This window comes from Amphiura filiformis, chromosome 1 (assembly GCF_039555335.1).
Source record: "Amphiura filiformis chromosome 1, Afil_fr2py, whole genome shotgun sequence".
NCBI lineage: Eukaryota > Metazoa > Echinodermata > Ophiuroidea > Amphilepidida > Amphiuridae > Amphiura > Amphiura filiformis.
In genome coordinates this window covers 53,717,580-53,729,007 of record NC_092628.1, presented here as the reverse complement: position 1 = coordinate 53,729,007, position 11,428 = coordinate 53,717,580, and the positions used below count along the sequence as shown (strand labels likewise).

The 11,428-nt window shown below is 35.0% G+C and overlaps 1 protein-coding gene across 1 annotated transcript in view; it reads right to left on the bottom strand.

The window, feature by feature from the left end:
• LOC140161621 (receptor-type tyrosine-protein phosphatase T-like) overlaps positions 1–11,428 on the bottom strand; it is a 37,885-nt gene continuing 26,457 nt past the window's right edge. The window contains exons 25-34 of the mRNA XM_072184930.1: positions 9,474–9,628; positions 8,839–8,974; positions 6,325–6,474; positions 5,398–5,497; positions 4,801–4,877; positions 3,931–4,065; positions 3,369–3,500; positions 2,206–2,339; positions 1,294–1,429; positions 1–118 (exon numbers count right to left, since the gene is read on the bottom strand). Of these exons, the coding sequence (XP_072041031.1) occupies positions 41–118; positions 1,294–1,429; positions 2,206–2,339; positions 3,369–3,500; positions 3,931–4,065; positions 4,801–4,877; positions 5,398–5,497; positions 6,325–6,474; positions 8,839–8,974; positions 9,474–9,628 (1,233 nt within the window). The 3' untranslated portion in view covers positions 1–40. The remainder of the gene's footprint in view (positions 119–1,293; positions 1,430–2,205; positions 2,340–3,368; positions 3,501–3,930; positions 4,066–4,800; positions 4,878–5,397; positions 5,498–6,324; positions 6,475–8,838; positions 8,975–9,473; positions 9,629–11,428) is intronic.

The window sequence follows — 11,428 nt, the reverse complement described above, 5'->3', positions numbered from 1 at the left end:
ATAGGTTTGATGCCTTCAAGACTATACACATCCATGCATATCATGGATTGAAATTCTCATAGATACTGTATTCCTCCAAATTGGCCTGCACAGCTTCGTACAACATCTTATACTGTCCCTGTAATAAAATTAGATAATTTAAAGATATTTGAAATTCGGTTTATATAATTTAACATAATAAAATAATAGTATACTGATTTTAAACACTGCACTGATTCAAGTCATATAAAATGATAGCAAGGCAACGTGGGAGAGAGTGACTCAGTGGTTAGATCTGCAGATAAAATTCAGATTCCCGCTCTCCACATAATTTGTGCATTTATAGTAGGGTGTATCCAGAAGAGACACACCTACATTGGGCTATTCCATTTAAAATCCATACTACCCATGTGAAAGATTTTGGACATATCTTCCACAGGGGGAGTATGAATTTCAATTGTAATGAACACATTAGCTGTTCCATTTGTAACTCATCCTTTCTCATTGGAAGATTCAGGTTGAATCTTTCTCAGAGTGTATGAAATTCAAATGGAGCTTTCTAATGTGTTCATTCCATTTGCAATTTATACTCCCTCTGTGAACGATATTTCCCAAATCTTCCACATGGGTAGTGTGGATTTGAAATGGAATAGCCCATTGTCATGATTGTAGCGCGCAGTCAGTCAATTTCGAGAGGAGTAGGTATATGTTATAATTGAAGACAAAGATAAAAAGACTAGTTTGCGTCTGACGTCACTGTCAATGAAATTCTCTACGATCCTTGATTGGTTAATTAGCGCGTAAAAGGAAGGTCGATTTATCTGGTGCTGATCGGAGAAAAGGAATAGCAGTGAATGGCGAAAAATTACGTACTTTTACAAGGCAAAAAGCAACTTTTCTAGGCATTGTTGACATGGTGCCTTCGCGAAAGAAAGTTTCCTAGTATAAAGACCTAACTTTTGAGATGGTTTGTATGTTTGAAGGTTCAAAATTAACAATATGGCGCCCGGTTTTACCGCCGTGTTCAGCAACTCATATCGATCATCACGACACTGACTTGTAAACAATCCGTGCTCGACTTTGATTGACAGATGACGTCAGACGCAAACTAGTCTTTTTATCTTTGTCTTTCATTATAACCCCTGAATGTCCCAACCCCTCCCCGTGTTCTAATAGACCCAAAAGGAAATAGGATTCGCAAGATGTTTTCTTGGGTTTAATATCCAGTGTTGTCAAACCCGAACAAATTAAAATAAAATAAAAGTATAGTTCTTTGTCCCATTTTGTTTTCGAATGATATAACAATATACCTACCAATGTTTCCACCATGCCAGGTCGACACTTTCTCATTCCTCTGACTGACTGAAACACATCTATCATCTTCTCTTCATTTATTCTATCCAGCTCTGACATCAGAGCACAGAATGTCCCAGATCTGCCTACACCGTCCCTGTGGTTGAAATATGATCTTACAAATGAAGCATGCTATTTGTTCATTGTAATTAATTTGGTATATTTATTACAATTTAAATTATATAATATTCGCTAACTCTAAAGTCAAATATTATGTCACCAGAAACGATACGTGTTTCAGCCAAATGTGTACTTTTTTACAGACAAGACAAGCAGGTTGATGGTCTTTAAAAAATTATCAGCATGCTATCTTTCAAATTGTCTCATCAAAGCAATATCTCTTTGCCAAGGTCTTCAGACAAGTACGCGAATATAAAGTCCAGCATAAAGCACTAAAATCATTGCACATTATATCATGACTTGCGATTAATATGTCATTTGTCTTTTGCAGAAAGTTATTCGTTAATAAGGTGGGTCGAATTGGAGTATGACCTTGTTTGCACTCAAATATGGAGACAAATAAAGCTGACACACAAAAGAAATTGTATGGGTTACGAGGTATGATTTCCGCCCCATATGGATGATTTTTCATGGGGAGACGCCCAAAACTTTAATTTTGATATATTACTGGTCTTATGAACCGCAAGATGAATGGAAATATATATGTGATTAATGGCTTTCTTGACTCTATTAGATCGGTGTATTAATATTAAGAAGTACGCTGCAGTTTTTGAGATAAATGGCTAAAACTGGACAGATATGCCTCTTGCTATCCCACTGGCCTTTTATTTTCTGAATAAACTATTTTAAAAACACATTTTGAGTAATTATAATTGTTAAAACAAAAAGGGAATAAACAAGCTTTCAACATACAGGCAGTGTACCGTGATTGGGCCATCCTTGTGCTTCTCCTGTACCAGGTTTGCCAGTACAACTAATGACTCCACCTTGTCAGGTACATCATCACCTGACGCCCAACCTAAGAACTGCAACTGTTCAACGGTCATCTACACATTGGAAATAAACTTATGAGATATAAACTGTCATTTTATAAACGAGTTCACAAGACTCTACTAAAAAAATGTCGACTATATGTAGTGCGCTTTATTTCGTAAAATATACAATGTGAAGGCCCGGTGTCCCGAATTGCTCCCAGTTGTTAATCATGTTTAAATCTACTCATTCATGTCAGGTTTGAGTGGATTAGATTAAAATTAGTTTCAAAATCAGGAGACCGAAAACTGAGATTAATATTCACACAACTTTTTTCTTACTTGGACAGATATTCATAGAGCATTCGTCCCCTATGGTATACTATTAGGCTACTATTAGAATTGCTAGCGGTCACCCGTCTTTACAATTATGATTAACTACCTTCGACTACATATTAAATACGTATTTATAAATACGCACGTGACCAATGGGTACGACATACCAAGACCAACAAGCGTGACCAAATCCTCATGCCATTGAAAAGGATAGGAACTCTTTAGATAAATGTCATCAAATTTAAGTATTAATTGAATAGCAAAATTATTACATATGGGAATTCCGTATATATAATATGTTATTAACAACATTTTGAAAGTATTTGCCAACGGAAAATATCTATCGACGAAAACGTTAACAATAGTCACAAAGTTGAACAAAATAGATTACTGTGCTGCACAGTAGTCTCGTGTTGTTTACCACCTCGCGCCTTTACATTCAAATATACCACCCGCTACGTTGAACTTACGTAGACTTACTGTGTACCAACTGTTATAGCGCGGAGGTCGTCGCATGCGTTTTTATTAATACGTATTTATAAATATAGTCGAAGCATACTGATTGCGGTAAACAATGGTATAAAGTAAACTTATCACCTTTTCATTTGATATAATGGTACAACATGACACCGTTTTCCAGGTAAGATTTTTAAAACGTCCATATAGAATGAAAATAAATTGAGCATATGGGTCCATTGGTTCACCCTCTAATATACAATTAATATTTATTATGTTGTATTTTATGTTTGAGTATGAAAGCATACTTACGGTAGAATCACAAAATTGAACATCAAATGTCCTGCCAATAATATCGTCTTGATATGTCGTTGTAGATTTCAATGTGACCTTGATTTCTCCCATCATTTGACTACCTGATTCTGGCCAATACTGAGCAACGGTCTTGAATCACAAATAAGATCATTATTCAACATTTAGATGCGAATTCCATTTTTATTTTATTGTTCAAAGAGTCTGCCGCTTTTAAAAACCCGATTATATAATTTCTATAATTATTGGGTTCTAATCATATGATTTAGTGCGACATTGTCAAGTTAAAACTAGGAACATCCTAAGAAATTCAAACTTTGTGAATGCACCTTCACATTAAATTACAACGGCATCAGTTTATGAAAATACCTGAAATACGCTCGTAGTTGTTAAATATCCAACAGGGTCAAGTATCTGAATTGCAACGAGCCATGATCAGAGATGATCAGAGACATGACTCAACTTATTTTTTGTTACGTTTTGTGAAGTACGTGACTTTGGATTTTTCAATAAAGCGCTGTCATAGTATGTCTGTTATATCTTTTGAGGTAATTAAATTTACCGGATCACTATGACTTGCAGCATTCAGCATGACTATCGTGGTAGATTCGTAGTCATAAACCAATCTCCAAATATCATCCACTGTATTCGGGAGTGGCATCTGAGTGCCCAGATACATGGCCTTACCCTTGTAACCCTGTTGGTAAAAATAGTAGTATCATAGGTTTTACATCATTTGGGAATGTTTATATAGTAATATCGTGAATATCGTGAATACTTTTAAAAAACATTATGAAGGATCGGATTTATTCATTAGCATTTTTGAAGGCATAACTATAAAGTGTAACTTTGGGTTGGGGCATGTTTGAGCATCGTAAACATCTTTGTAATCCTGAGGATATGTTTCAAGTTTCGTTTCCTCAACAAAAAAGCGCCAAGACAATGGGTGGGTGGTGGGTTATGTGTAGGTGGTGCGTATTTATGTGTGATGTAGGTTGGATGTATGGGCGTGTGGGGTGGGCGTGGATATTATATTCAGATAAACAGTGGAAACACAGTCAACCGTGGACGTCCACGTTCTAGAGTAAATAGAGTAAACGTAAATTTAAAAGTGAGTTCTCTATTGCTGTATGCATACACATAGTCCACGGTTGACTGGTATAAACCGATTGAGTCCACGGTTTAATATTAAATTTCTGTCCTCGCTTTCCTGTGAGCTTTATTAGTCGGCGGTTGACAGGTCATGTATGCCATCGGGTGCGTGTCATCGGGAATATGTCTACATTTGAGTGGCACACTATGCTATGAGAATGTTAAGTTTACCTCTACGTTGGAAAAATTGTCATTAATTATAATAAACAAAATACTATTTTGACTAAGAAAAAAAATTCGGAAATGAATCGCGTCAAAAGAACATATCAAAATGTCTTACATCGATAAAAGCTGCGTTGATGTAGTTAGTGCTTCCAGCCTTTCCCGGTGACATTAGGTAGGGGCGAAAGCGATCAGCTAAAAATGGGCAAAAAGTGATAAGAACCAAACAAAAGTCATTTTCTCTGAAAGCAATGTTTGGACGGGTTTTTTGGTGGGGCATGAGAGCACATCAGACATATCGTCTGATCAAATTTTAATAATTTGTCATAAAATTTGTATTGTATCGCGAAAAAAATCAAAATTATTTGATATCAGAAGGACATTCCTCGTATTCAGAATACAATTCGATATGTCGGATGTACCTCAGCTCCTACAAAAATACTGTGCACATGTTAGGTATAATATCCTCAAACTGTATACCTAAATTGGGCAATTCCTTACAAAATAATGGCACAGTCGCTGTATTCTTTAATCATTATTTGAAAAATATGTTTGGATGTGATCACCACGCGTGACGGTGACCGTAATAAATTCCAAAACATGTTTTCTCACCGAACTTTCTCCAGAAATATCCATGAATTTGATAAATAGCCATAATAACTAAAGTGCGTAATTGTTGCATCTGATATGAAATGACTTTGTCAATAATTCTTACCTGGTATTTTGTCTTGGTATCTAGTCTTGTCAACATTTTCATCTGCTTTTCCACCTTTGCATGCACTGGGTGGGAGAGCATCAGTCAACAGGTCAAGGGTCTGTAAATAAAAGGAAGCACTGAATATATAACATATTATGTATTCGTTTATTTATTTGATTGTTTATTTGTTAATTTAGGTTAATAAATAAATAAATAAATATATAAATTAATAAATAAATAAATAAATAAATAAATAAATAAATAAATAAATAAATAAATAAATAAATACACGGGAGAAATGTGATACGACGAACGTAGCAGTAACTTAAATGCTATTGATAATTGCTAGCTTTTCGACTATGTCTTCATCAGGCAAGTCAACTACAAAGAAAATTGATAAGTGAACTAAATTTGTAGTTGAGTTGCCTGATAAAGACATAGTCGAAAGCTAGCAATTATCAATATCAATAAAGTTACTGTTACGTCCGTTATATCACATTTCTCCTGTGTATTTATTATTTTCGATATGACAACCTCAGCGTGTATACATATCATTAAATTTATAATAAATAAATAAATAAATAAATAAATAAATAAATAAATAAATAAATAAATAAATAAATAAATAAATAAATAAATAAATAAATGGAAATATTGAATCTACGAGTATATAACATAATTGCAATAGTTTTGTCTTAGTAATCGCATTTTATAATTAAATATAGAAAATACATAGAGAATCATGTGTGAAGTGTCTTGCCTGGAAATACAAACTATTGCCTAGACATCACAAGAAGGTCAGTGGCGTAGCAAGGGGAACCGGGGATTGCCCCCAAAAAAAAAAAAAAACTTTCAGGGAGAAAAGGTTGACGGCAAAGACTGATGAGGATTATTATTTCGTGTTTTTGCTGATCATTATATACTTATGTCAAAACTTATACTTGCCTCAAATTGTTCCTCTAGTCGTGATTTGCCAGTTTTCTTATTCTTTGTCAGGAGTGATGCCAATTTGCTTCTTATATCTGTGATCATGATAGACGTGTCTCCACAAAATATAGATTCTACAACGGCATCAAAAATAAACTCATATTGGACCTGTAAGGAAAGAAAGTATGCAATAGTATCGCATTACAATGGTCTTTTGGACCTTAGAAATTCGGTATATATTTTGGTGCTCTATGAAGTTAATAAGCAAAAAGCTTACAAAGAGCAGTTTTACATTACATTTGGAAATGTAATGTAAAAGTGAACATGGTTGAGAAAAATATTTTTAAACGCGGTCTACAAATGTATCAGTGCTTTTAAGAGTATTTGAAATTGCAAGGTTTCCATCCTATCTCTCATACTTCGTTTGCATAAAAAAATAAACGTGAGGGTGTCTATTTCATTACTTGCTTGAATTTTCAAATTTCTTATCTATTCTTTTACATGGTGAGGTGGAAATGTAGGCTCGTTTTGTCAGTTACTCACTGTATTATATATTGATCAGTGAAGAATAAACTGAGAATTCATTCAAGAGTATTCAATCTTTTGTTTTATCCAAAGTGATGCTTTGTTGGTGAGATATGTCATTTGATAAGGTCTCGATAAAAAATGCGACTTTGGTCAAATGTTAATGCAAAGTAACAAAGACAATTATGCATGTATTGTGAACACCTATTGCAAGACAGTATTTGTGAAATATTTTGGACGATTTCATGTAATTCGACATAAGGGAGCGATCGTTATTTATGACAGAGGGGGAATGGGAAAATTTAGGGGAACACGAAATTTTTTGGGGTCTTTAGGGGAGCCTGAAATTTTAGTTGAACCAGGAGGGGGGGATTGTTAAATTTTAAATGGAGAAAATTGGGAAAACGAAATTTTTTGTCGATATTTTTTCCAAAACGCCCATTTCCCCCCCCTGCCGTAAATAACGATCGGCCCCTAATCTCGCGTAATGCAACACCAAATTGGATGTATAATCACCTGCATAATTTTATGATGATATAAACAAAATTTGCATCACTGTGATACAATGTAGTTGTACATTTTGATAAACTTTCAGTTGTGTAGAATGTTGGGTACACCTAAACAATGACACTTCCGATTCCCCCCCCCCCCCGCACACGTACACAATAAATTAAAATATTTAAATGAAAAGTTATCACAAGTATGCAAAGTGGACATAACGTAATGTAATAAGTTACAGGCAATGCTAACACAAAAGAAATGTTTAGTCAAGTTGATTTGGATTAAAATAAGTAAATATAACCGAATCACTAATAATTATCATTACGCTTTATTCATACTTCAAAATGGTAAATAAATTGTATTTTAAACAGCCATACACATTGATCTATAAATGGCCATTATAGCCAAAAAAGGGTTACTAAGTATTATTTCGAGTTCACGGATTCCAAAATAGTTCACAATAATGTTTACTTATAACGACAAAACAAATGGAATATAGCAGTACCTATTCATGCAATTATAAGCTGGAATTAGTCATTGGTAATAAGTAGAATACCAACCATGCCAATACAATTTAGTAATATACTTTGAGGAAGTTATGAGTAAATAAAAGTCAAAGGTTGAAGCACTGTTAACTATACCTATTTTTTAACATTACTTCCTTTTTCTATACAGATAATTACATGGGAAAGAAAATAATTACAAATAATATGTATTTCAAAATAGGCAACATAAACACACTAGGAATTTTAAGGAAGTTTGATTTTTAACAATAATTCTTTCTTGTTATAATTGCATACTATAGTATGTCAAATTAATATTATTTTCTTTTTAGAAGTAAAAGATCATTTTTTGTAAATTTTTGCGGTTTCAAATAACTGGTTTAAATAATTTTATCCATAATAGTCTTTGTCAGAGCTCCCTCTTTCACGCTGTAGAGTTGACAGAATGTATTATTGGTTTCAATAGAGGGTATATTGTATAGTTCAATTATATTATTTGGTTGCTATCCAGAGGGTGTCGACAACCCTATAACTTTAGGGATGAAATCAAAACTTAACCGGCGGTTGACCGAGTTTTGATTTCATCCCTTACCCAGTTTATAGATCTGCCTCTTTCACACTGTACAGTTGAATGATTGTATTGTTAGTTTCAATAAAGGTATTGTACAATTCAATTAGCTCATTTGCCTGCTATTCAGAAAGTGTCAATTGACCGAGTCTGTGGATGACATTCCAAACTTGAAGCAGCAGTGTTTTTGAGAGACAAAAGAAAATGATGTTATGGAAAACAAAATAATGACGTGATTATAATTTTTGAGGTCATCAAAGTGTATATCGTAGATTCATTGCTGATTATGAGACGGGTTAACATTAAACGAGAATTAAGAGGGGCCGATCTTTTGTCAAGGAAAGAAAAAGGGGTTAGCATGACAGAAAAGGGGACTTTGGCGAAAAGGTCTTCTGCATCATTTCCTTTCCTAAAGTGATCCTAATAGCATATTACCTCAGTTTGAACCATCTGAATCCTATCTTTTCTCAGCTGCGATACCATAGCATGGACGTCGACCTTCTTCTCCTCCTTTGCCATTTCTAACATTGCCTCAATTACGATATAGGTACCAGTACGTCCTACACCGGCACTAAAATACATTCGAGGAATATTAAGAAATTGAAAACATTTTATAACTCATGTATTTCTTTCCATAAAAAGAAGCATATATCTGAACGTTAAACAATTACTAAGATAATGGGACAGAAAAATGAAGAATGCTTATAAGTTTTTGGTCGCCGTCTACGGAGGGGGGTTCGTTATTAAGAGTATACGCTGGCGAAGTTACGTAATAAATCGGATTAACTACCATAGCAATAGGTTAAAACAATTTTTAATATATTGCGCTGCACTATAAGCAGGTTACACGCATCACCTGTGTATGTCTGCAATCATAGATTGAATACAATACGGTCTTTTCAAAGATACTAATCTTACAGGTGCAAGTGATCAGCATTATATGGTTCAATGCAGCGGTACCGTGTGAACGTACCAGTGCAACCCGGTATATTCAGAAATTGTTTAAACCTATTGCTATGGTAGTTAATCCGATTATTACATAACTTCACCAGCTTATAGATAGGCCCTACCTGCAGTGTACAATATCTGGTCCAGCGCCCTCTTGTGGGTAAGCCTGAGCTACTTTCATAAAGGTCAGTAGCGGGGTGGCGTACTGTGGTACCCCCATGTCAGGCCAGGTGGTGTAGTGAAACTGTTTGAAATCACGTACGGGAATATCGTCACCCTATAGCAAATTAAAACAAAGGCATAGAAGAGGCTATGATATCACAATAATATCACAAACAAAACAATACAGAGAACGCCATCATGACCGTACACAACTGGAAATAAATAGTGTTACTTTTACAGGGTGTATCAAAATATAGTATACAGTTTGAAAAAATGCCACTACATGTATATTAAATAAGTATGAGGCATTTTGTCAAAATGCTATAGTTGACAGCTGAATCAACATCTTGTCCTCCCATAACTGTAAAATCACTGGCGCGTGACCATTAATAAGGACAGGTTAAGTGGCTACTCTTACGAGCCTAGTAAGAATGCAGTTGCGCGAAGTCAATTAAAATCAAAGCAACATGAAAATCACATGTTTAGCCACTTTCTTGACAGTAATTGACAGTCTTAGTCTTTCGAATGGCCACCAGGGTATAGCCACAATTCCTCTGTATGCAGATATCAGCTCTCCTCAACATGGCATGTACACCACGTCGTATGAGAGACCCCCTGTCTAGGGATGTCAATTTGAGCAATTGTGTGTCTCTGGAGTTCATCAAGGTCTGCAGGAGGACATGTGAAATCCTTTGATTTCAGATAACCCCACAAGAAGAAACCCATATGTGTAAAACCAGGAAATCTTAAATCAGGATCCACTTGGTGCTTCAAAGCAATCACACCGTGACGATTACCAAACAATTCTGCAAGGCGTTCTGTCAATTACTGTAACGAAAGTGGTGAAACTGCTCGTTTGCACATTCTCAGATTTTAATTTAGACTATGCCATAGTCGATTTTTGATAAATAAAAATGTTATTAATCATGATGAACGCATTCAGTTGAACTCGAAATTATACTGATATTTAGTACATCAAAATACTAGTATAAAATGGTTATGAAAAAGTTTAGGCTATATAATTATATTTGTGACAGTAAAAGTAAAGTATAGGCCCTACGTAGGCTTATATTATTGAATGCAACATATCATAATGGCATAATTATAATGACACTTCAATACTGAACAATTCTAATTTTAGAATCTGCCAGTTTATTATCCGAAAAACCGACTATGGACTTTCACTTTTAAGCAGAACTTTACCCTGGGACTCACACACTGTCAATCATACTTGTTTATCAATAAAATCTAACCACAAGACTAAGCATGGTGGTACAATACGCGCTAGATGCATACGTTCATCCACCAGCACAAAAGCGCCGCATTCCCAAGATAGTTGTGTACCATGTATAGTTATAATGGTACCAGTACGCGTCGGGAGGATTTAAACAATAACGAGATCTGGGCGACCAATCACAAGCCAGATTAATTTTTAAAGATGCATTACATCATCACCAATTTTAGTTAGGCCAGAAATTGGCCTAACTCTCAAGGCAAAGTCAGTAGTCCACTTGGGAAGCTAACAAACAGAGGGCGTACGGTGACTGAAAAGATCAGTTGTGAAAATCTATCAATTGTGCACTCATTAATTAAATCAGAGTTTTAAGCTTAAATGTAATAGCCAGAGTAGTGCACAATTGGCAAGTGGACTACGGAGAAGTCTAATTTTAATTAGGCTAAGAGTATAAAAAAGAAAACATTTGTTCACAATAAAACGTGGATTATTCGACGACACCGCACTGTAATACCGTAAAGAATCGCCCAATGGCGCTTATTGGTACCTTTACATAACTGGAAGTTTGGGTAGGAACCAAAAGTGCCCTACCGTACAAATTCCAACAGCAAATAAGGGCATTGTTGTTGTTACTTCAGAGGAGGGAGCTCTCTATTTGTACGCGAAATTTACCCTAACGCA